Source organism: Patiria miniata, unplaced genomic scaffold (genome assembly GCF_015706575.1).
Source record: "Patiria miniata isolate m_02_andy unplaced genomic scaffold, ASM1570657v1 HiC_scaffold_14, whole genome shotgun sequence".
Taxonomy (NCBI): Eukaryota; Metazoa; Echinodermata; class Asteroidea; order Valvatida; family Asterinidae; genus Patiria; species Patiria miniata.
This window is the reverse complement of record NW_024037052.1, coordinates 6,533,797-6,560,355: the sequence shown is the minus strand read 5'-3', so window position 1 is coordinate 6,560,355 and position 26,559 is coordinate 6,533,797. Positions and strand designations below refer to the sequence as shown.

Sequence of the window (26,559 nt, the reverse complement as noted above, 5' to 3'; positions counted from 1 at the left end):
CTTGTACAAAAAAAAAGGCTGCTCACGAAAAAGGACTAGCAAATTTTCGGGGGTTGGGGGAGGCAATGACTTTTCATGGGGGGGTCTACGCCAATGCCAATCAGTCGTTTCTGCTTTTAATTGAGCTTATTTAATTGACACAACTTGCCACTTGTGCAAACCAAAAACAGTGATACACAAATGAACATCTGTTTTGGAATTGGGTGATTGAAAATATGCCTTGTTATTTATTATTTTGGGTGATTTTCTTTTATATTAAGATTCCCTCTTGGAAAGCAGACTCTACTAAGCAAGTGGGTGGCAGCAATCAGCAGAGCTGACTTTTGTCCATCCAAGTATCATCTGGTATGTAGTGAACATTTTGACAAGGATGACTACGTAAGAGGTATATTGATGTGTACATAGCTGCAGGCAATCCCAGAAGATAAATATTTACAGCAGCATTCTACTTGTATCAGTGTTCTTGTCGTTTCAAAATTTCCGAGTGAATAGTTGTGTGGGAAGGGACAGAACCCAGTGATGTACTTGCAATATTTAACTAATTGTTCAAGCTAAACCTTACATGTACCTACTACCTACTGATTTTCCTTAGCTTGGGATCCAATCAGTTTCACATTGTGTATGGATAATTTAGTGACAGAAATGTTGTTGGCCATTCAGTTATTCCTTAGACTCGATCCTTTGGTAATAAAAATAAACAAAAAGTTTCATTAAATGAAAGATAACTCTATATTCTTTATTACAAATATGATATTAAACATGCAAAAAATTTCCTTAACATTTGCAGGTATACATCCCAGAGATGACCAGGAAGTTGTTCAGCATGAACTCAGGGAGTCTGCAATACCCTCCATTTTCCCGGCTTTCCCGCTACATAAGCAAAAGAAGCAAGCAAGCAAGAGGCCTCCACCTAAAAGAAAGATGACTGCAGCCGATCCTAGCCCACAACCTCCCAAAAAAGCTGCTCATATTGCAGAAGAGCACAGGTATGCTACATCAATAAGTTCAGTCAGTGGAAAACTAAAAGAAACAACCGACAAACTTCAAGAGGTTCGTATTGAACTTAAAGTGGCGAAACAGAAAGTAAAGCGTCAAAGTCAAAAAATCTCAAGTCTTCTTCAAGCACTCAAAGATCAAAACATGATAAACCAGGGACAGTTGGAGTTGATGAAGCTTAACTTTGGAGAAAACACATTCACACTGATCGAAAATGAGCTGAAATCAATGGAGAAAGACAAACATGGTCACAGGTTCTCAGAGCAAGTCAAGCAGTTTGCAGTCACACTGCATTTCTATAGTGCCCAGGCCTATGAATTTGTAAGACAGTATTTACATCTCCCACATCCAAGCACAATTCGTAAATGGAGCGCTAGCCTGAATTGCCAACCAGGATTTCTGACTGAAGTCATAAATCATGTCAAGGAAATGGCAGCTGAGGATTCCTTGAAGAAGCACTGCATGATTGTGCTTGATGCCATGGCAATTAAAAAGGAAGTGGTGTATGACCCCAAGAACAACAAGTATGCTGGTTTCATAGACTGTGGAAATCTCTTGGCATCTTCTGAAGACAGTCTTGCAACAGAAGCCCTTGTATTCATGGCTGTAGGATTGACTGGCAGTTGGAAGTATCCAGTTGCTTACTTACCTAGCAGATCACCTTTCTGCCGCATTGCAAGCTGAGATCATCAAGCAACTTATTTGTGTACTTACAGAAGCAGGAGTGGTTGTACATGGTGTGGTTTGTGATGGTACATATGCAAACCAGACTACAGCATCACTGTTGGGCTGTTCGATCACCCCCTCTGCAATGCGATCACACTTTCCTCACCCATCAGATCCATCTCAAAATGTCTACTTTGTATTTGATGCATGCCACCTAATCAAGTTGGTTAGAAACTGTGTAGCAACCATGGGGACAATTTATCACGACGGAGATGAGATATCTTGGAGGTACATCGAAAGATTGTATGAAGTTCAGCAAAAGGATAATTTGCACCTTGCAAATAAGTTGAAAGCAAAGCACATCTTATGGCAACAACACAAGATGAATGTGAAAGTGGCTGTGCAGGCACTGAGCTCATCTGTAGCAGACGCGATTGACTTCTTGAGGGAGGATCTCTGCCTAGCTGAATTTGCAGGAAGTAAGAAGACCACAGAGTTCATACGCATTGTTGACAAACTGTTTGATTTCATGAATTCCAAGCACCCTAGAGGAAAGGGATACAAGAGTCCGATGAGAACATCTCACTTTGAGACAAGACAGAAATGGCTCCTGGAAACAAAGAAATATCTGAAAGCCCTTACAGATGCTGAAGGACAATCACTGTGCTTGGGCAGGAGGAAGACAGCATGGGTAGGGTTCATGGCAACAATCGATTCAGTACTTGCTATTTGGTACGCAAAGTAGGCCTAATCCACTAGGAACTTCTCCAGCTCTTATTACATCTGTCCAGCAAGACCTGTTACTTAGAGTTCGCGGATCGGTTTTCGCTGATCTGTCTGAGCATTTCCTTGAGCAGGACTTGACAGAGGAAGACGATCACGGCACTCAACTTGTGAAGAGAATCAGCGAATTGTTCATCAAAACCGTCCTGTATCACCATGGAAGACTGTACACAGAGCGATTTGTGAACAAAAATAAGCCATCAACAAGACATCATCTGACAAAAACCATCCTGTTTTTAGGTCAGTAGTACCTCGGGCCTTTTCCGTGCCTGCGCCCCGGCCAGCCCCTTCAACGTCGCAGCCTACGGTGGTGGTGAATCCTGCGAGTACGATGACGACCCGAATTCCCCGTCTGTTGCTGGAACTTTGGTGTTTGGATTAATACACCGCGTTCAGGAAGTTAAGGTACAATTTTCATTTTTCACCAAATAAAAAACCCAAATTAAAAGCTCAGTAAAAAACAATTTTGCCGTATACATTCCGATCGTGCACTTTCTACACTTCCATGTGTACATTGTATTGTGTACGCCCGGCGTACAACATCCGGGTACTTCGCGCTCTGTTTGCCCGGTTTGGCAATGGCCGACAGTGCTCCGTGCACGCACAGCGGTAAAGCGTTGCGGCTAATGGGAAGTATGCCCTCTAGTTCTTTATTATACAGCTCTATGGTCATGGGTCATTTGAGATAATCAAATGCTCATCGAAGGCCATGAATGCATAAGGAGATGGTCGCACGACGCTCACACATTAATTGGAGCAGAGTGGGCGTTTGCCTAACATGGCGTAACATTAGCATCACGTCAGCGATTTTATCCCTAATGACCTTTCCCCTGGACTACTTCATCGAGATATGGAATTGGCTTATTATTTTCCATTGCTCAATTGTCATAAAAATATATTTTCAATCAAAAATGTGAGAGCCTGATGTTTCGACCCTGACATGATATTTGCCTTTGAAGAGGATCCTGTCAGGGTCAAAACATCAAGCATCTGATTTCTTGAGTTGCACATTTCAGGTCAATCCAGATAGAATAAGCAGTTTGCAGAAATTGTATTCATTTTTCAAAGTTTTTTAAAAGTAGAGTGTTGACTTTTACATTTTAAATCCATAAATATTAACACTACTTTCTTAATTTTTTTAACCAAAACACATGTGGATCGGGTTTTCAGTCCCTACTTGATTCTGTGGGTTTTCCTCAGAATATTCTCCTGGTCCATTACATGCATATCTAATGCCTTAATTGTTCTCCACAACAAAAACCCGAGATAGGCTTTACATCTTGTGAGATATGTTCCTTCCTCACTTTAGTCATTTAAAAGGTAAATTGAGAAGAAGTGAAAAATGCTCACTGAGATTCGATCTCGGATCATCTGATTAGAAGTCAGGACTACTTCCAACCAGTCCACGAATCAGCAGCCAATCGTCGGTGATTTAAACACCATTATTCCTTGTTATATAACTTATTCTCTAAAGCCCTGGATATCATGAATATGCATAAAGTGGAGAGAAAGCGCCCTCTTTTGATATTATCCGATCTTGTTTGGGAAAAAATTTTCGCAGCCAGGCCAAACTGGTAGCTCAGAAAGCCCATTGGCACACTATGGTAAGTTCGTTGGTCCTCAAATTTTTCATAGGCGCCCTCAAATTTTTCGTAGGGCCTAGGCACTGTACCTATTGGATAATCCGGGCCAATTACTCACCGCAAGTACTGCCCTCATCGGAGCTGTCCATGCAGTTGGGGACACCATTACACACAAGGGTTGACACAATGCACTGCTTGTTGAGACACTGGAAGTATTCGGTCATCCCGGTAGGATCGTCGGGACACGCTTGTTTGTGACAGAAAAGGGAGGGGAAAAGAATTATCCAAATTGACAGTGGAAAATATGCTTGCGATAATGGGAAGAGCAATTCCACGCAAAGTGGACATGGTTGAAAAAGCGGAAAATTTGTGAAATGTTCCGAACTACAAGCATCACAACCCAAAATGTGATATCAAATGAAAGAGGACAAGGTCTTTTATTTGAGTGATATGCTAGTGAGAATTTTTTTTTGTTAAAGAAAACCCTAGTTTTGGGGCTAACTTTATAGGTTTTAGGTAGTCATTTTGGTATCTTGTTTTTATATGCAAAATGCAAGTGTTATTGTTAATTTTTGTTTTTAAGACATAGAGAAAGGTTCATATTTTATGACTAGAACGGCGAAGCCGCCATGGCTCGCTGTCCAAGGCAGGAAGGGAGGCTGAAGGTAGGGTTGGGGATGGGCATGATGGAAGGGGATCAGGATTCTTGTTAATGTGCCTAGGTGTAGGGGTCACTTTTTAAATGTCAACATAAAAAGTCAACAGATTACCTAATAAATACATGTGTATATAGGTTAGCCGTCACTGTATTATGGGGGAGTTTTCCATTGTTAGGGTAATTAGGACCCAGTTGTGGATTTTTGCAGCCCCAACAGTGTCTTCTGCTCCCCATACTTGTATTACCATGGGAAAACTCTTGTGTAGTCGCCACAAATGCAGAACAAGAATGGGTATACATGTACATGTAGACACAGCACCATCACCACCTCCCCCAAACCTTACCCCATCCCAAAACCTTACCCCATCCCCAACCCTCCCCCTCCCCCACCCAACCCCCTACCCAAACCCATTCCATCCTCCCCTAACCATCCCCACCCTATCACCTACACATCCCAACCCCACCCAAACTCCAATCCCTATCTCCTTCCCCCTCCCCTGACCCGTACCCTCCCCTACCACAACCCCCTACACCCACCTACCCTATCTTCCCTTATCTGTCCTTACCCACCCTACACATCCCCATCCTAACCCTTACTCGAATTCCAATATCCCGCTCACCCCATTCCCCCACCCATACATCCCCACCTGACCCCATGTAACCCGTACTCACTGCCCCTCCCCTTATCCAACCCCTACAACAACCCATCCCTACCCATCCCTACACATCCCCAACCCAACCCCTACTCCGATCCTACTGGTATATCCTGCCCCCTGCCCAACCCCCTCCTAACCCAACCCCTACATCCATGCCCATCCTCTCCCTACCTGTCTCCCCTACCTGTCTCCCCCTACCTGTCTCTCCCTACCTGTTCCCACCCCACCCCTACAAATCCCCACCCCACCCAAACCCAGTATTCCAACCCCTCTCCCCACCCCACCCCACCCCACCCATCCTAGCTCCCCTACTCATCCTACTCACACAAACCCTATCTCCAACCCTATCCCCCAACCCACCCCACCCCACCCTCCCCTACCCCATCCCTACTCCAACCCCATCAACTAAAAGATCAAACCAGAAGCTCATGCACATCCCCAAAATGCATAGTGTACATGTTATACCGGCATACACACATGTACATGTTATACCAGTATACATGTACATGTAACAATTAAAAACTTTAACATTTCCTTGAATTAAAGTTCCTCAATAAAATCATAAAATTTACTGCAATGATATGAACCTAACTGAAGTTATAAAGATGATACATGACAACTGCATTTAATTTTTTTTCCCCAAGTTAACTAGAACCAAAAACTTCAACATTTTTATCTGAACGCGGACGGCCGGACGGCCGGACGGACAGACGGACGCCCGGACAGACGGACGGAAATTGGTATTACATAGGCTCGCATCTGCTTCGCAGCTCGCCAAAAATATAATACAGAAGTTTGAATAGCATGATTCAATATGTTTTTGAATCACGTGTTTGAAGTTGATTCTTTTGTAACAACAAAAGCATGATGTTTCCATAACATCAAATTTCCTTTTTGGTGAACATGTCATTGGTGTTTTTATAGAGTGAACCTATATCAAAACATAGTTATTGCATTGAATTCTTGCAAGACACTTCTATTCACAGACTTTTATCAATGCGTACTGAAAATCAAAAATCTATGTCTTAAAGCGTAACACCCATAACAGTCGTTAACAGCGCTCATATCTCATTAATTGAATCAGCTAACATTTACATTGACCATGTCATGTTGTACATTAAGGCTTAAGCTAGTGTTTTTACCAAATCTATTAAAAAAAGATTTACCGCAACTATTTTACTTTCTGCCAGGAAGCAATCATGCTGAAACTAAATGATTAACTCTCTCAGTCCTAAATATTTCGATTTTAATATGATTTTTTCACACACCCAAGAAATTTAGAGTTAAGAAAAAAAACGATTACTAAATAGTTGCATGCAAGTATTAAAAAACACCTTATCAATTTGTGACCGGCTCCACAAAAAAGGGTATTATGTCGCCAAAAAAAAAGGAAATCGAGCTATATGCATGGTTGGTATGCCCACGACATTAGCTTTCATTTGGTGTGTAATAGAGCTCCATAGCCCCTCCCATTCTGGAGATAAGACGTATTTGCATATTAATTACTTCCTTGGAGTTCAAGTTACACAACTGAGAAAACAGGCTTTGAAATAGCTGGCTCTGTTGTAGATTAGGGCACGATGCACTCAAAATTGTCATTTTTTCCCCACTTTATTCAGCGAAATCAACATTTGTGTGAATGAACCCTGAAACTGTAGGTAATAAAGATGTCAGTCATGACAAAAAATTAAAATCACATTTTGACAAAATGTTCAGCCTCTCAACGTTAAGCGGGCCATTACACGATAATGCACAGAGTGACTTCAATTCTTTTTTTGTGTGGAGTGGGTCACATTTGGTACATGTATGGTTAAGGGGATAACAAAACAACCATGACAGAAAACAGTTCACTTACGGCAATTTTCTTCGTCAGAATTATCCCGGCAATGGTCAAAGCCGTCACACCGATTTGATAGTGGTATACAACATCCGGTGTGGCACGTGAACTGATTAGAATTGCAGGTAGGGTATACTAGAGGGTGAAGAAACAGCAAAGACTGATATAGTAACAAGCACAACCAAACGAAAAGTCACAATTTAAATGGGTTATTGTACATATAAACTTATGCAGTTTTTTAAAATTACGGTTACGGTTTCGCTTGTCTTTACTACCACGTGTGCTATATGTACATGTTCATGAATAGTTAATTTCCAAAACGTGATATATCCATTTAAAAAAAAGTTTAACATTTCTATGATTATGAAACTTTAAAGAATAAACTGACACGCACATACTGGAATTTGTATCCTTCTGGAGTCATTTCTATGTTCTCGTGTACTAAAAGTTTAGAGTTTGAAAGTGTAGTTTCGAAATTCTCCTATTTTAACCAGAATTAGTTTTCTGGGCTGAGATTCGGACTTAAATATCCCTTACATAAAATACTTCAATTTGCGACTGATCAACACACCTTGGAAATTCCTAGTTTTTGAGTAAATTCATATATCTAATTCGTGATAACCTTGTGGGGACGTATTCACCTATAAAAATTGCCCTGTGGAGACGCATACAATCTTTTGTTCCCTGTTATGCACATGTCTCCACAGGGTACCGTGTACTAAACTTCATTTTTTGCTTTATTGTATTCTTAAATTGTGGTTCAAGCAAACTTGAATCATCGATCTTGACTGGTCGATCCATGGCAACAGTGTATTATCCCATATACACTGGTCCAACGCAAGTATAATAATACCAACGAGAGAACAATAATACACTATTGTACAACATGCCGCAAAACTTGCAGGCATTACGGAATATTGTTGTGATGCAGCGCGTCATGTGCTGTCATCTATATATACACACAAGATTGTTGAATGCAGATATTGCCAAAGTATGTACATTTATCAATAATTGATAAAAAACACATTGTCTGAACCATAATTGATCACATCTTAATCTTAAATCTTAGGGCCTAGGCCTATACCTGTAATTTCACAAGAATGTACTACCGGTGTCATTTGAAAATTGGACTCCTATGAAATCTGGACTTCTCTGCCCTATGATTGGTTAAATCATGGAGATATGAACGGAGGAAGTCAGAACTTCAATACTTCAAAGTGATACATGATCGTCGCCGCGCTCTAAAGCAACAATAGAAAGCACCTGGCGGCCAACTTGCTCAGTCGCTCACTATGCTAATCCCTATATAAAAGATATCCGCGTTCACTTAAATGCTAGCAGAAAGAGTTTGCGTTGCTTGTGGAAAGCACCATGGAAATACGCATGCGCAGTTGTCATACATCGCCAAAAATGAATGATTTTGAAAGTGTTTTTTCGGGAGTTGGCTAATACTGGCTAACAATGTGGTCAACATCACTGAAACAATCATTTCATGACGAACAAAATGCTCTATACCTTCAGTGTGAAAACTTGTGAAATTTCCCAAAATATCACATTTCACAAATGATGTATTGCCAATTAAAATTTCAAAAAAAGACATGATAACTTACCGGGAAAAAAATAAATGTATCTTCAAATTACAGAAACAGGTAGCACTTTCAAGGACCAACAACTGCACATCAAAAACTTGAATCTTGTCGTAAACTTTATTTTTCAAAGAAGAGCAGCGACGTGACACGACTTATTATGCAGCATATAGGGAGGTGGTTGGTTGGCCAACTAAAAAGGCGGCGACGATCATCGTGTTCAAAGGCCGCTTGCAATAACGCAATGAATGGTTCAGGCTTGCGGTCACAGTGCTTTAGCTGTGGACATTCCCGAGGGATTGGAATGTTAATGGTCAAAATGTAAATCACCCAAAAGTTCTGACTCCTTGGGTCCTACTTCAATGGTTAAACCCTGTCACGTGACCGGTCACTCTCCTAATTATCTCACTTAGGCATGCGCAATACAACCAATGAGTCCATATTTCATAGGGTCCTAAATTCACGCAACACCGACATGCTTGACATAGAAGCCTTACTCATCAACAACAGCTGGTTGTCAAGACAATCGACAAATTATACTTACCACACGTAGCTCCTTCGTCACTACCGTCGCCGCAGTCGTTGTCATGGTCACATTGGTACCATATAGGAATACACAGATGGTTGTCGCATGTGAACTCGTAACCTAGACAGGACTGCGATGTGCCTAATCAAAACAAATATCATCAAAGAAAAATAGTAACATATGTGGTTTTTAAAGGGCCCGTGTAATGTAATTTTTTTTAATGTTATCCATGAAACTGCACCTTTGTGTACCATTTAACCTTATTTTCAATTTTCGTTTTGCCACTTCAAGGTTATTTTGGTGCCCTTTTTGATTTTTACACTCATGCAAATTTCCATATTCATGAGCAAAACTGTGAGTCATTCCTGGCACAAACCTCAATGTTACAGCTATTTCAGCACAACAAGCTGTTAGAATTTCTTGGATATTTTGCTGTCATAAATTGTCTTTTATTTGGCGATTCATTGTTGAATGAGTACATGGCAGTAAGACCATGAGCAACCCTTTCTCACAACTGTTTTCAATGAGCAAATTTTGGGTTCACATTTTGAGCAGAATTACCCGCAGACCTCAATGTCAATACTCCAGAACATGGGGCAGTGTTGTAGGACTCGAGTTCAGGGGCGGATTGCAATAACGCGGTCTAAGTCGGCTGGCTAAACCAGTCCGATTTTAGCCTGCTATTGCTCTTAGACGGTCTTGTTTAAGACACCAAACTTAGCCCATTGCAATAAGCTGGTCTTTACAAAGCCCGCTTAGAGTAATGATTCACAAACAAACATTCCATAGTTACGAGCATATACCGGAGAGACTGCACACATTTTTTTTTGTAGGTTTGTGTGATTCAAATCATGCGAAATCAAATTTGTCAATTCCAAGATTTTATGTTGAGAGAATATTGCATTTGCAGTACAATTCAGTGTCATTACATTTTTTTCTAGAAGATTCCTTCTATCGTGGAGAATCCTCCCTCCAAGCAGTATTCTCTTCTTCTTTTTTTTTTTTAAAGATTAACACTCACTGATCATCAACTGAAAAAAACATGTTAGGAAAGAATAATTCAACACACCAATGAATTCCAAAAATCCCAACTATAGACCATCTTAAGCCAGCCCTACCCAGGCTAACTATTTTAAGACTGTCTTAATACTTAGACCGTGTCATTGCAATGGTCTAACTTATAGACTGACTGACAGCCAGAGCTTTTAGACTGTCTAATGCGCATAGACAGCTTTAAGACCGGTTATTGCAATCCGCCCCAGGACTCAGACTCAAGTCACATTTTTTGTGACTCGGACTCGACTCAAGTCACATTGGATTTGGAAAATGACTCGGACTTGGACTCAAACTCGACCATGATGACTCGGACTCGAGGCTTGAGACTCAAACTCGAGGCTTGTGACTCGGGACTCGGACTCAGACTCGACGTTGGTGACTAGACTACAACACTGCCACAAGGCCACAGCACTCCGCTAGGTTGGTATCTGAACTGTTTTGCAGAAAGTGCAAAGATGACACTCTCTTTTGGGGGAATTTGGTGGTTTTTTTTTTAGTTTCTGCATTTTTATTTACCACACATGGTTGTGTTCTCGTCCTCAGCATACCCGCAGTGACTGGTCCCGTCACACAACAGTTCCAGCGGGATGCAGCGGCTGTAGCCTGGGCGGTTGCGTTGGCAGGTGAAGTAGCGAGTACTGTCGCAGGCACTGGTGCCTGAAAAGGGGAGAGAAGGGGAAGGAAGATGAATCAAGTAATGAAAAGTGTGTTAGTATACAAATATTGAGTGGCTCAGAGTGAAATGGGAGGAATATTATCGCAACGTAAATCTGGACTTTTCCGTTTCACAAGGCGAAGCTGAGTGAACTGGAAAAGTCCAGATTTTACCAACGATGATATTCCTCCCATTTCACAATTTAAAGCCACTCAATATTTGCTTTATATAACTGGCATATAGATCCTTGTCATTTGATATATTTGAACTTTTTATTTCACTACAAAATTGATGGGAAATGTATTTCTCTCTTCCAAACCACCCCTTCACGAAAATGTTTGAACCCCACTTTGTAGCGCTGACTCTTTGGAACAATACGCGCTACGCGCAACGCTGAACGCGCACACCAACATGCATTTGTACACAAATACCGCGTCTTGGAACAAGAATGATTGTTACTGTTCAATAGTATTTCCCATTCCCCATGGGCGGATAGTACTTTTTGATTTGGGGCGTGAATGGGAGTAATAACGAATGTCACGTGATGTGAGTTCCACCAATCACATGACAAGGATAATGTATGTCGGTTATATTAAGGAATTTCAAATTGCCACTGAAGCCAAGGGCCCCAATGCTCTCTTTTGTTGAGAGGATTATTAAAAGAAAAGGTCCTCAATTCATTCAGCACTGAGAGCCTCCGTTCCAATGCTAATTTGGGATTCAGATATACATTAGATCGGCTTTTAGCCACTGGGGCACTGTGGTCCAATGGTTACGGTGTTCGACTCGTGTGCCATTGTACAGGGTTTTGAATCCTGATGGGGAACATGATACTTGTGCTCTTGCCACTCTCAAACCAGGAGTATAAATGGGTACCTGTGAAGGTACAGTAGGGACCAGATTGCGCTGAACTCGAGCTGCATGGTCTCATGAGAAACATGGTCTCATTCCTGATGAACAGGCTGAACTTTTCCTTTTTTTCAACATCCTAAGTAAGTTCACATATGTCTGGAAATATTTTAGTTCCGGTTATATTTAAATTTTGGGGGGATATTTTAACAGCTGCTGTCTTAATCCACAAAAAAGTGAAAATTTAGTTGACTAATTCTGATAAACCATTGTAATAGCCACTCACATACCCAACTACATGTTTGTCAAAACAGTGTTTTCTTATTTTTGGGCACATTTTAAAAGGGTTCACTGTGAACTTCAACATAAAATCAGAAAATTACGGCAGAGTAACATTTCTCTCTTAAATTTCTGACAGGAAGATAAACTCAAAGGAAAAGTTTGGAGCTCGATGAAATTCCACTTACTGTGAAATGTGAGGTAAAACTTTTGCTCTAGCAAGGCACTAGAGGTGAAAAATCAATGTGCACCACGTCTGCGACTGCGCCGCATCAGGAAAAATCAACAATATATTTACTCGGCAATATTTTCTGCTTTTAACCAGATCACAATGGATGACGTGAATCCACGCAAAGGTTTGCGGTATTTGGAACGAATGACTGATAAACACTCAACGAGCGCGGCCGGAAATATCTGTCAGTGACCTGCTCACAGCGAGCGAGGCCGGAAATATCAGGGTGTGCTTCCCACAGCTGACGGCCCGAACCTGTCTGGCATCGAGGTTCATGAAAAACAATCACGTGCCTGGGTGCGATCAATGTCAAAATAATCCCAGCGCAAACTGGTTAAGCATCACTACTGATCAGGGATACTTACTGCAAGAGTGTAGGTCCTCACTCTCATCTGAGTTATCGCCACAGTCGTCTTCCATGTCACAAATCCACACATTGGGAATGCAGACACGACCGTTCAAGCACTTGAAGTGCTCGGCGGGACAAGTATTACCAGGATCCACTGACAAAAAAAATGGAAATTGGATGGATCAATACTAAATAAATAATAGTGCTTTGCCGGTTTTAAAGCAAGTTGCTGGTTCGTCTGACCCATCCTGGCAATTCCTAAATGCGTTGCAGTTGGTGTAGCCATTGAGGGAGACGGTCAACAAGTTCGCAGCGCGCGACATTTAAATATGTTAGTTTAGTAGTAGTTTCGTAAGCGTATGATTCGAGGATCTGTTTGCCCTTTTCTTTTTATCAATATGGTGTTTTTTTTGTAAGGCGGCAGAACACTATGCCTCAATCTATAACATATAAGCTCAAGTTGTCTGTGACACTCATTTAAATGGGCCATGTTTTGTCCACCGTAAACTTGAAAAAATTGACTCTCCATGGGAAACTGGTGGCGCACTGCAATGTGAATCGCCCGAATTCCAATTAGCAATAATATCACAGATTGATAAGCAATATATTATCACAGATTGTTCCCGCCCGAAGCTGATAGCGCACAACTGCAATTATACTTAGCAAGTATTTTTAAAACAATCTTGTCAAAGTCTGCTCCCCTCCAAAGCTTGATAGCAAAACTGCAATTATAAGCAAAACAGTACTGACACTGTTAGTTCCGGTCCAAAGCTGGTGACGCGGAACTCTGCAATTAGCCATGAGCAACATAATTAATATGCAAATACCATCATCAATAATGATACACAATGCAACCGTCATTAGGTATACAATTACCACGAGCAATATAATAAGAAGCAATTAATAGTCAATTAAACCATATCGCAAGGGCCAACTATTAAAAGCAATATCTTAATACCAAAAGCAATATTTATGTGGCCGTGTTTCGGCCTAAGCTTGCTAGTGATATTGCTCAAATAATGACAGATAAACTTCAAAATGTAACTTATGAATATATCAATCAGCAAATTAGGTAAGAGAATACAGACTGCATGAGCGCAGCCGGAAATATCTGTCAGTGACCTGCTCACAGCGAGCGAGGCCGGAAATATCAGGGTGTGCTTCCCACAGCTGACGGCCCGAACCTGTCTGGCATCGAGGTTCATGAAAAACAATCACGTGCCTGGGTGCGATCAATGTCAAAATAATCCCAGTGCAAACTGGTTAAGCATCACTACTGATCAGGGATACTTACTGCAAGAGTGTAGGTCCTCACTCTCATCTGAGTTATCGCCGCAGTCGTCATCCATGTCACAAATCCACACATTGGGAATGCAGTGACGACCGTTCAAGCACTTGAAGTGCTCGGCGGGACAAGTATTACCAGGATCCACTGACAAAAAAAATGGAAATCGGATGGATCAATACTAAATAAATAAAAGTGCTTTGCCGGTTTTAAAGCAAGTTGCTGGTTCGTCTGACCCATCCTGGCAATTCCTAAATGCGTTGCAGTTGGTGTAGCCATTGAGGGAGACGGTCAACAAGTTCGCAGTGCGCGACATTTAAAAATGTTAGTTTAGTAGTAGTTTCGTAAGCGTATGATTCGAGGATCTGTTTGCCCTTTTCTTTTTATCAATATGGTGTTTTTTTGTAAGGCGGCAGAACACTATGCCTCAATCTATAACATATAAGCTCAAGTTGTCTGTGACACTCATTTAAATGGGCCATGTTTTGTCCACCGTAAACTTGAAAAAATTGACTCTCCATGGGAAACTCTTGGTGGCGCACTGCAATGTGAATCGCCCGAATTCCAATTAGCAATAATATCACAGATTGATAAGCAATATATTATCACAGATTGTTCCCGCCCGAAGCTGATAGCACACAACTGCAATTATACTTAGCAAGTATAGTTAAAACAATCTTGTCAAAGTCTGCTCCCCTCCCAAGCTTGATAGCAAAACCGCAATTATAAGCAAAACAGTACTGACACTGTTAGTTCCGGTCCAAAGCTGGTGACGCGGAACTCTGCAATTAGCCATGAGCAACATAATTAATATGCAAATACCATCATCAATAATGATACACAATGCAACCGTCATTAGGTATACAATAACCACGAGCAATATAATAAGAAGCAATTAATAGTCAATTAAACCATATCGCAAGGGCCAACTATTAAAAGCAATATCTTAATACCAAAAGCAATGTTTATGTGGCCGTGTTTCGGCCTAAGCTTGCTAGCGATATTGCTCAAATAATGACAGATAAACTTCAAGTGTAACTTATGAATATATCAATCAGCAAATTAGGTAAGAGAATACAGACTGCATGAGCGCGGCCGGAAATATCTGTCAGTGACCTGCTCACAGCGAGCGAGGCCGGAAATATCAGGGTGTGCTTCCCACAGCTGACGGCCCGAACCTGTCTGGCATCGAGGTTCATGAAAAACAATCACGTGCCTGGGTGCGATCAATGTCAAAATAATCCCAGTGCAAACTGGTTAAGCATCACTACTGATCAGGGATACTTACTGCAAGAGTGTAGGTCCTCACTCTCATCTGAGTTATCGCCACAGTCGTCATCCATGTCACAAATCCACACATTGGGAATGCAGTGACGACTGTTCAAGCACTTGAAGTACTCGGCGGGACAAGTATTACCAGGATCCACTGACAAAAAAAATGGAAATCGGATGGATCAATACTAAATAAATAATAGTGCTTTGCCGGTTTTAAAGCAAGTTGCTGGTTCGTCTGACCCATCCTGGCAATTCCTAAATGCGTTGCAGTTGGTGTAGCCATTGAGGGAGACGGTCAACAAGTTCGCAGCGCGCGACATTTAAAAATGTTAGTTTAGTAGTAGTTTCGTAAGCGTATGATTCGAGGATCTGTTTGCCCTTTTCTTTTTATCAATATGGTGGTTTTTTTGTAAGGCGGCAGAACACTATGCCTCAATCTATAACATATAAGCTCAAGTTGTCTGTGACACTCATTTAAATGGGCCATGTTTTGTCCACCGTAAACTTGAAAAAATTGACTCTCCATGGGAAACTCTTGGTGGCGCACTGCAATGTGAATCGCCCGAATTCCAATTAGCAATAATATCACAGATTGATAAGCAATATACTATCACAGATTGTTCCCGCCCGAAGCTGATAGCGCAGAACTGCAATTATACTTAGCAAGTATAGTTAAAACAATCTTGTCAAAGTCTGCTCCCCTCCAAAGCTTGATAGCAAAACTGCAATTATAAGCAAAACAGTACTGACACTGTTAGTTCCGGTCCAAAGCTGGTGACGCGGAACTCTGCAATTAGCCATGAGCAACATAATTAATATGCAAAATACCATCATCAATAATGATACACAATGCAACCGTCATTAGGTATACAATTACCACGAGCAATATTATAAGAAGCAATTAATAGTCAATTAAACCATATCGCAAGGGCCAACTATTAAAAGCAATATCTTAATACCAAAAGCAATGTTTATGTGGCCGTGTTTCGGCCTAAGCTTGCTAGCGATATTGCTCAAATAATGACAGATAAACTTCAAGTGTAACTTATGAATATATCAATCAGCAAATTAGGTAAGAGAATACAGACTGCATGAGCGCGGCCGGAAATATCTGTCAGTGACCTGCTCACAGCGAGCGAGGCCGGAAATATCAGGGTGTGCTTCCCACAGCTGACGGCCCGAACCTGTCTGGCATCGAGGTTCATGAAAAACAATCACGTGCCTGGGTGCGATCAATGTCAAAATAATCCCAGTGCAAACTGGTTAAGCATCACTACTGATCAGGGATACTTACTGCAAGAGTGTAGGTCCTCACTCTCATCTGAGTTATCGCCACAGTCGTCATCCATGTCACAAATCCACACATTGGGAATGCAGTGACGACCGTTCAAGCACTTGAAGTACTCGGCGGGACAAGTATTACCAGGATCCACTGACAAAAAAAATGGAAATCGGATGGATCAATACTAAATAAATAATAGTGCTTTGCCGGTTTTAAAGCAAGTTGCTGGTTCGTCTGACCCATCCTGGCAATTCCTAAATGCGTTGCAGTTGGTGTAGCCATTGAGGGAGACGGTCAACAAGTTCGCAGCGCGCGACATTTAAAAATGTTAGTTTAGTAGTAGTTTCGTAAGCGTATGATTCGAGGATCTGTTTGCCCTTTTCTTTTTATCAATATGGTGTTTTTTTTGTAAGGCGGCAGAACACTATGCCTCAATCTATAACATATAAGCTCAAGTTGTCTGTGACACTCATTTAAATGGGCCATGTTTTGTCCACCGTAAACTTGAAAAAATTGACTCTCCATGGGAAACTCTTGGTGGCGCACTGCAATGTGAATCGCCCGAATTCCAATTAGCAATAATATCACAGATTGATAAGCAATATACTATCACAGATTGTTCCCGCCCGAAGCTGATAGCGCAGAACTGCAATTATACTTAGCAAGTATAGTTAAAACAATCTTGTCAAAGTCTGCTCCCCTCCAAAGCTTGATAGCAAAACTGCAATTATAAGCAAAACAGTACTGACACTGTTAGTTCCGGTCCAAAGCTGGTGACGCGGAACTCTGCAATTAGCCATGAGCAACATAATTAATATGCAAAATACCATCATCAATAATGATACACAATGCAACCGTCATTAGGTATACAATTACCACGAGCAATATAATAAGAAGCAATTAATAGTCAATTAAACCATATCGCATGGGCCAACTATTAAAAGCAATATCTTAATACCAAAAGCAATATTTATGTGGCCGTGTTTCAGCCTAAGCTTGCTAGCGATATTGCTCAAATAATGACAGATAAACTTCAAGTGTAACTTATGAATATATCAATCAGCAAATTAGGTAAGAGAATACAGACTGCATGAGCGCGGCCGGAAATATCGGTCAGTGACCTGCTCACAGCGAGCGAGGCCGGAAATATCAGGGTGTGCTTCCCACAGCTGACGGCCGAACCTGTCTGGCATCGAGGTTCATGAAAAACAATCACGTGCCTGGGTGCGATCAATGTCAAAATAATCCCAGTGCAAACTGGTTAAGCATCACTACTGATCAGGGATACTTACTGCAAGAGTGTAGGTCCTCACTCTCATCTGAGTTATCGCCACAGTCGTCATCCATGTCACAAATCCACACATTGGGAATGCAGTGACGACCGTTCAAGCACTTGAAGTGCTCGGCGGGACAAGTATTACCAGGATCCACTGACAAAAAAAATGGAAATCGGATGGATCAACACTAAATAAATAATAGTGCTTTGCCGGTTTTAAAGCAAGTTGCTGGTTCGTCTGACCCATCCTGGCAATTCCTAAATGCGTTGCAGTTGGTGTAGCCATTGAGGGAGACGGCAGTGTTCTCCAACATGTAGAACAAACCTGGCGCCCCGCCATGCTTTCTTCGGCGCCCGCCATGTTTAAGAAGTCCCCGCCAAGCTTTAAAATCCTGCCGCCAGGTTTAATTTTTTTTGACTCTACAGTGTACATTTACAACTAAAATAATTGAATTCAGTTGTTTTTCCACACATTAACAATGTTTTTCGATGTCATCCCAGCCCGATCGGGGTTGTCTTAAAATCTCGCTGAATCAATCACACGCACGGCCGGCCGTGTAAACACCAGCGATTTCCCATGCACCCGTACGTACTATACTATAGTACGCGCGATGTACTCGCACACTGACAACTGAATCCCCAGTTCCGGAGTGTGCCGATACTTCAAGTAGCGACAACCCCGCCGCAAAAATATATATCTGTATTAGTACACACACCCACCAGCAGGAGTACGTACGGCAGATCTTACGTACGTGCAGCCTACCGACTTTCTTTTTCTCAGTGCTTGCACGCGCGGTACACAATATAATACGCATTGATGTGTACGAGGCAAACGAGCTCGAGGCCAAAACACGCGTGCACATATACATCATTACATGGTGTTCCGATCATGCCGATTGTCAAAAGTTATAAATAGCGATCGTGTATGGGCCCGGTTCCCTAAGAGAACAAATTCCACTTTTAATTTATTTGACTTACCAAACTAGTTGGCGACATTTAAGAACATACAGGTAGGTCATAAATAGAGGGAAATTTGGGGGGGAAATGACGATGACAACGACAAAACGCAACATGAAAATAAAGATGACGATCGTATGGCACCGGCACCACCCATAAAATCGCGTTAAAAAAAACGTAATTTGTATCCCATTTTGTTTTTCAAAATTACAAAAAGGGGTCATTTGATCTGAGAGAAGTCTGTTTTAGGTTGAAAAGGAAATTTTTGAATGCTAAAAAAATCGGGGGAACTGGCCTGGAGAATCGCCTCAGATTGCACCACAGAGCATCTAGAATCCAAAATTTTCCCGGGGCCCTTAAGCGGGCCCCGGACCCCACGCCGTAAGGGCTTCGCGCTCCGCGCTCGCAGGAGTCCCCGCCGACCCCAGCGCCAACCTTTGATTTTCAAAGTTGGAGAACACTGGAGACGGTCAACAAGTTCGCAGCGCGCGACATTTAAAAATGTTAGTTTAGTAGTAGTTTCGTAAGCGTATAATTCGAGGATCTGTTTGCCCTTTTCTTATTATCAATATGGTGTTTTTTTTGTAAGGCGGCAGAACACTATGCCTCAATCTATAACATATAAGCTCAAGTTGTCTGTGACACTCATTTAAATGGCCCATGTTTTGTCCACCGTAAACTTGAAAAAATTGACTCTCCATGGGAAACTCTTGGTGGCGCACTGCAATGTGAATCGCCCGAATTCCAATTAGCAATAATATCACAGATTGATAAGCAATATACTATCACAGATTGTTCCCGCCCGAAGCTGATAGCGCAGAACTGCAATTATACTTAGCAAGTATAGTTAAAACAATCTTGTCAAAGTCTGCTCCCCTCCAAAGCTTGATAGCAAAACCGCAGTTATAAGCAAAACAGTACTGACACTGTTAGTTCCGGTCCAAAGCTGGTGACGCGGAACTCTGCAATTAGCCATGAGCAACATAATTAATATGCAAATACCATCATCAATAATGATACACAATGCAACCGTCATTAGGTATACAATTACCACGAGCAATATAATAAGAAGCAATTAATAGTCAATTAAACCATATCGCAAGGGCCAACTATTAAAAGCAATATCTTAATACCGAGCAATATTTATGTGGCCGTGTTTCGGCCTAAGCTTGCTAGCGATATTGCTCAAATAATGACAGATAAACTTCAAGTGTAACTTATGAAAAAAAAAGTCTCGTTATTTGGTTCCCAACCCAACAAAAAGAGTTGTTTTCAGAGCCTTTATGTGCAAATTTTGCACATTGAAAGTCAACAGGAAGTTATCAAAGATATCAAAGTAATTAAAATATGAAGAACAAAGGGTGCTCTTTTCTATTAATGCATGTAAAAAAAAATGATAATGAAAAAACAAATTCCTTACAACTAGTTTTGTTTTATCCTGTCATATTACCAGGAAAGGATTTTTGTTTACCATCTTATTGTATAAACAAGTTTGACAATAAACAAGTACCAATTTCAAAGAATGGTTTAGCATAATGTGGTCATTAAGAAAATTCATTGTTCCAGTAAATAAAAAAAGGTAATATTTCGTCTAGAAGCAAACAAATGCCTCCCCCTCCAACAACAACAAAAAGAAGAAAGTTTCTGAAATGTTTCACACCTCTTCAGCTCAATGACCGACATTTCATACAAAAAAATCTATCCTATCAGTTACATGTTATGTGCATAAGACTGTGTATAAAAATGTACTGTAAAATATAATTAAAACAAAAATATTTTTAAAAACTGGAAAAAGACGTAAGGTGGTTTACTTGGACAGTTGCGCTCATCTGCAGCCGTGCCGTCCACACAGTCAACAAAACCGTCACATACATAGCTCTGAGGCAGACAAAGACTTCCGCATGTGAAGGCACATGATTGGCATGCTAAAGGAGACACACACAAAAAGAAAGACCGAAACAAAATTAGTACCATGTTTAACAGAAATAGGGACTTTCATAGATATTTAACTCGACAGGCCACCGAATTTCATTTACCATTTGTACGGACAGCTTTAGCCAAAAAAAAGTGTTAAATTTGAAGGGCCAAAATTGTGCAACTCCCTAGACAATACAATAAAAAAATCGTCATCTATTTCTACTTTCAAAACCAACTTTAAACATATTCTTCTCAACAAGTACTCGAATTAATGAACTCAGAACTTCATCACTTATGTGTTATCTTTCAGAAACCGTGCGAGGTAATTGTATGCGACCGGGGTTAACACGTGTGCTGTTCGAAGAAGCTAGTAAACCCGCACCCTCAAAAATCGGGGAAATGTGCCGTGACCTCCATAGGAAACGCGAAATTTTCACTGAGTTACCCGTTTTTCAATGAAAAAGTGCACATAATTATTCGCCTTTAACCATGAAGAAATTATATTCATTTGAAAGAGGAAAACCTATATTTTATGATGCGATGCGAGGAAGTAAGTTTAACCAACATACTTTCCACGTATTAACGAAAGTTTGCTGAGAGCGCCTAGATATGAGGCAGAGCCAGTCTTCCCACGTAAACAGAGCTGCACTAGTGGCGAGTGAGCAAATGCTCCCTAGTTCTCCATATGAGCGGTTGTGTACAAAGTCTATGGAGAGTCAAGACAATTTTCTAAATATTTCCTAATAAATTTGTGTTTCTCAGTCCCAGATTCATATCTTATCATCATTTTCGCAATTACTGACATTCATTGAGATGATATATGAAGAAAAAAGCAGCGTCAGGTTGCAACATTTTTTTCCTCATGGAGTCATGGCAATGTTGAGCAGATTAATTTAAAACTTGCACAAATTTGCAAGAGTGGACCCTTTTCCTTTGTCAGGATTGTCAACAATTTGCATAACAGTCATTGGGAACTTAATAACAATGTCACAATGTGGCCAACCAGAACATATCAACTGCCAGAAGAGCATAGAATGAACCAAAGAATACAGCATTAGTGTATTCAAATTTTGTTGGAATTCTGTATATAGGAGTGTGTCACATGAAACTTCTCGACTCTCGATAGATTTTGTGCACAACTGCTAAAGTAGCGTCAGGTTACATCATTCTTTCTGATCGCGCATACACATTTTGAATTTGCACAAGTTCTAAATTTGTGTTCAACACCATTAAAAGTCATTCATTCCTTTGCTACTTGCAGTCAAGTCTAAAGTGTGGACAGCTTTCAGCGACATTTTATTTTCCTATTCCGTGTTCATCCTCAACTTAGCTCTAATTTTGCAAGTGCCTATAATTATAAAGATATTACTGTGAACTACACCATGTAACTTGATAATGAAATATTTTTCTAATAATATAAGATCATTTTTAATAAACCTTTGTTTTCTCTTGTATTTGTTTTGCAGAATCTAAAGTGATGCACAATGCCTCGAACCTGTGTAGCATGGGGGTGTAAACAGCGTTATTCACAAGAATCAAAGGCGAATGGAATTACATTCCACTATATTCCGAAGGACCTCACCAGACGACACCAGTGGGTGCATGCTATGCGTTGGGATGGCTACAATCCTTCTAGTCAAAATAGCCTCTGCTCGAAACACTTTGATCCCAAGTCTTTCAAAACAGGCGGTAAAACCAAAATTCTGAAGAGAAATGCTCTGCCCACGTTGTTCGAATTTCCCAAACACCTTCAGCCTAGGCCCCTTAAGGAGCATCGAGTATTGAATCTTGCTGTAGCTTGTGAGACAGCAAATTCTCTTCTTGAACCCGACCAAGACCTGGATATGCGTAGAAAAATAGTGACAGCTGTCCAGAGTGATCATGGATTCTACACATTGCCATCAGAGCTTTATCAGGTCAGAAACTATTTTTTTTTAAACTTTGGAGTTAGTCAAGGTACTGAATTTGGCAAAGCGTTTTGCTGAAATTTTGTATTATGAAAAAATACAGGTTGCAGTAAGTTTTATGGTATATTTATTGAAGTTAATGCTTTCATTGTATATAGTTGTACATACAATTTTACAGTTTGTGTTTGTACCCTTCTGTCTTTTCACAATTATATTTATTCCAAGAAAATTTTAATTCCACAATTTTACCTCCAGTTTATTTTTTTTCATATGTATATCGAATGAACAGCTTATTAATTTTGTACAAAACTGCAAAGTGTAATTAAGAAATTGTACTTTTATGAGCAAGTGTATACAATGTATATTAGAATTCATGTGTGTTAATATATTGTAGATTTCTATTTATTGGACGCTCAAGTGCAAAATGGAATTAAGAACTTGTACTTGTATATTATAATTATTTTGTGTTTATTGTACCGGGGTATATTTCTATTTGTGTGGACACTAATGTGTATTCACATTCTCAAATGCACATAATCTGCCAACGGATCATATGAATGGGAAAATATAAACGTAAACAAACAACTTTGCATATTTATTTTAATTGATATTTTTGCTGTGTATAATTTTACACTGACATTTTACAATCTGTGTGTGTAGGCCTACCCTTTTATCTTTTTCAGAATCATACTTATTTATTTGAAAATTTATTTCCACAGTTTAACCTCCATTTATTTTTACAAAGCCAAAATTCACACAAAATGAAAAGGTTGTTGATTTTGTGCGAATAATATGCAAGTGGAGTTACATTAAACACTCATTACATCCATTAATTGTGTATTGTGCTCATTGCACAATGCGATTTTTGGACCTTAAATTCTCAAACTAGTTACATTTGTACATACCTTTCCAAAGATGTTTTAGTATTCATGAATGGAACAAGGTTAACTTAAAACATTGAACATATTAGATTTATTTTAGTTTATTTTTTTTACCGTGTATATATTTGTACGCAGATAACACAGATGTTGTACATAATTTATAGAAATTATAGCCTATATAAAATTTATCCTCCTATGAATATTGCTTTGTTTGATTTCAACTGTTACAAATAAATTGAAATTTATTTTGAAAGCTAATTATTATTGTGTACACTACATGGCAGCTATAGTGTGGACATGCTGTATATGAACAGGCCTTCCTTTTTCATTAATACCTGGGTACATGTACATCACATCTTTGGCTCTTAATTTTTCTTTCATATAAAGTTATTTAATAAAAATAACTATAAATCAGATATGAGTCTCTAATTAGATCCAAGACATCATGACGTCACGCTTTGTTTACATGTGCGCTTTCCTATTACGTCCCAGCTGGCTCAAATAGGGAAGCATACATGTAAACAGAGCGTGTCGTCATTATATTTTAGGTCTATTAAAATGATGAACAGAATCTGTGGAGAGCACATGACAATCAGACCTCACTTTTTGAAGTAACTGGAGGAATCATGGCTGACAGTAGTAGGCATGGTAGGTGGGGTGGGCGTGGACATTGGCTGATGTAGCTCCCTGACCTACAATACATGTACATGTACGTTCTAGATCGCTTGAAAGCTCAATGGTTCTGGACTAGTGCTGAATAGTAACACGTGACGTAGCAACCAGGCGCAGATCCAGAGGGAGGGTTTGGGGGTCAGAAACACCCCCCCCCCCCTTCTTTGAATGGGCTCCCTTTAATAGTAATAATTAAAAAAAAATTACATGTGCCTGATGGGCCCGAACCCCCTCCCCCCCCCCCCCCAAAAAAAAAAAACATCCTGGATCTCCCCCTGGCAACCGATTAAAAAGTTTTTTGGTGTAATGAATTGTTACCATGACAAGGCCTAGTAGTAGTTTAAGTAGGGTTTTCCTTTTATAGTGAGCCACAACACACAGCACATGCTTTTCTGATTAGCTATGTGTGAGGAAAAGTTGTCTAAGAAAAATTGAAATCAAGAGTTTTTCCACTTGAAAGTCCTACCTGAAGTTACCTGGTTAATATTATCCAGCATGTCCAGGCAAATTAAATTATCTTTCTATAGTATAGATATCTATAGTTATCCTGTAAATTTCAGGCGAAATTTGCAGATTCATTTGCAGATATTTTACTCGGGGATGTACACTCGACCCTTTGATGATTTCCCTTGTTTTTAGGCCCATTTTATACTGATATGATTAACCAAACAAGTATCCGCCGTAGTCAATATCAAGTGAAACAAACAGTCCCGATTTCGATTTCCTCAAAGTCAAAAGACAGCTTACCTCGCACCGTATACGCGTACCGCACAAACACATACAATTCGTCACCGTTTTCACGAAGAGCCACATATGTCAAAAATTACCATTATTTCGATTTTGATTTTTTTCAATATTTTGCTTTAAAACAATGTACTTAATCATTTTGACATGTTTTTGTAAGCAAAACATCATTAATTTCCAAGTTACATTAATGTTGCAAGGGGTCAAAATCTCGATAAATGAATTTTGCGTTTTCACGAAGAGCCACATACATTTTGGCCCTTTGAACGCGTACAAAACCCATTGCACGGAAATACGTAAAAGTAGGTCAAATGAGATTTGCGTTTTCACGAAGAGCCACATATCTTTGTTACATTTTCAGCTGCGCGCGCGTACCCACGCGCGCCTATGGAAATACACATTGAACAGAAAGGGCCAATAGACCGCTTGCAGACGCGTTCGATGATCGACGCGCGAAGGCGCGCGACGCCATGTTGTGGGACAGGCGTATATCTATCCACGCACATTTTGTCCCAGAACATGGCGTCGCTCACCTTAGCGCGTCAATTATCGATCGCGTCTGCAAGCGGTCTATATGTCGGAAACCTGAATTTGCGTTTTCACGAAGAGCCACATATCTTTACTAATTAATTTCCACTAATTAACTGCTGAATTAAGTCTTATTACTGGGTTCATGTAAAAATTCAGCTCACACAGAATAGTGTGATGGTTTCCTTGCTTCACAAAGTTGTTGCAAAGTGGTACTTTTTGCAGTTTTAAAATATGAGAAACTTCTTTTGCGATTATCTTGAAAACACTTTTTCTTCAAAATCGACATATGTGGCTCTTCGTGAAAACGGTGACGAATTATGACAACTCACACGACTCAGACATGGGTAATCCTAAGTTTTAGGACACCTCTATTTTTTACAAGTTCTGTTCAAAACTGATTTTTGCAGATGACTGTCCAGTACCAAAGTGACTTTTGCAGGCTAAAGCAGTCTTTTTTCTTCATATAAACTCATGTTAGTTGATTTTGAAAGCACTTTCGAAGAAAATGTGACTTTCCTACCTTTTTTCGCAGTCAGACGTGCATGCTGTAGTTCTCACACGCATGAAAGCCCTACATAATGAAAGCCCGATGCTGATTGGCTGCTAAAAAAATTAATTAGTCTGGTTCCTAGACCAAAAGATTCTGACTACTCCTGTATCTTTTGGTCTGGGAAACAGACTAAAAATAAATAAGTTAGTCTGGTTCTCGGACCAAAAGATTCTGACTATTCCTGAATCTTTTGGTCTGGGAACCAGACTAAAAATAAATAAGATGTTTATTTTTTATCAGCCAATCAGCATCGAGCTTTCATTGCATCGAGCTTTCACGTTTGCCATCTTGGTTTTTGAGTCTGTTTTCTGGTTGTCATCGTCGTCTTTTACCCCTGAATTTCCCTCATAAATCAAAGCCCTGCCCTCTTTCCACAAAAATAAACCTGCTGATATTCAAGAAGGTGTCATTGCCAATTGTTCAGATGTGCCAAGAAGTATCAGAATGTCAATTTTGAGTGTCATTTAGTCAACTGTTTTGGTGAGTCTTTCCCTTCCTATATAGGAACGGGGTCCTAAAAGTAAGGATTACCCAGACATGTGTCAGAAATACATGACCAACGCAGCACCTA

General features: G+C 40.3%; 1 protein-coding gene across 1 annotated transcript in view; it reads right to left on the bottom strand.

The window, feature by feature from the left end:
- Positions 1-18,121, bottom strand: part of LOC119721982 (low-density lipoprotein receptor-related protein 2-like) — a 64,865-nt gene extending 46,744 nt beyond the window's left edge. The window contains exons 1-9 of the mRNA XM_038191960.1: positions 17,846-18,121; positions 16,566-16,703; positions 15,285-15,422; positions 14,006-14,143; positions 12,728-12,865; positions 10,864-11,004; positions 9,310-9,432; positions 7,198-7,314; positions 4,147-4,275 (exon numbers count right to left, since the gene is read on the bottom strand). Coding sequence (XP_038047888.1) covers positions 4,147-4,275; positions 7,198-7,314; positions 9,310-9,432; positions 10,864-11,004; positions 12,728-12,865; positions 14,006-14,143; positions 15,285-15,422; positions 16,566-16,703; positions 17,846-17,900 — 1,117 coding nt within the window. The 5' untranslated portion in view covers positions 17,901-18,121. The remainder of the gene's footprint in view (positions 1-4,146; positions 4,276-7,197; positions 7,315-9,309; positions 9,433-10,863; positions 11,005-12,727; positions 12,866-14,005; positions 14,144-15,284; positions 15,423-16,565; positions 16,704-17,845) is intronic.
- Positions 18,122-26,559: the final 8,438 nt, after the last annotated feature.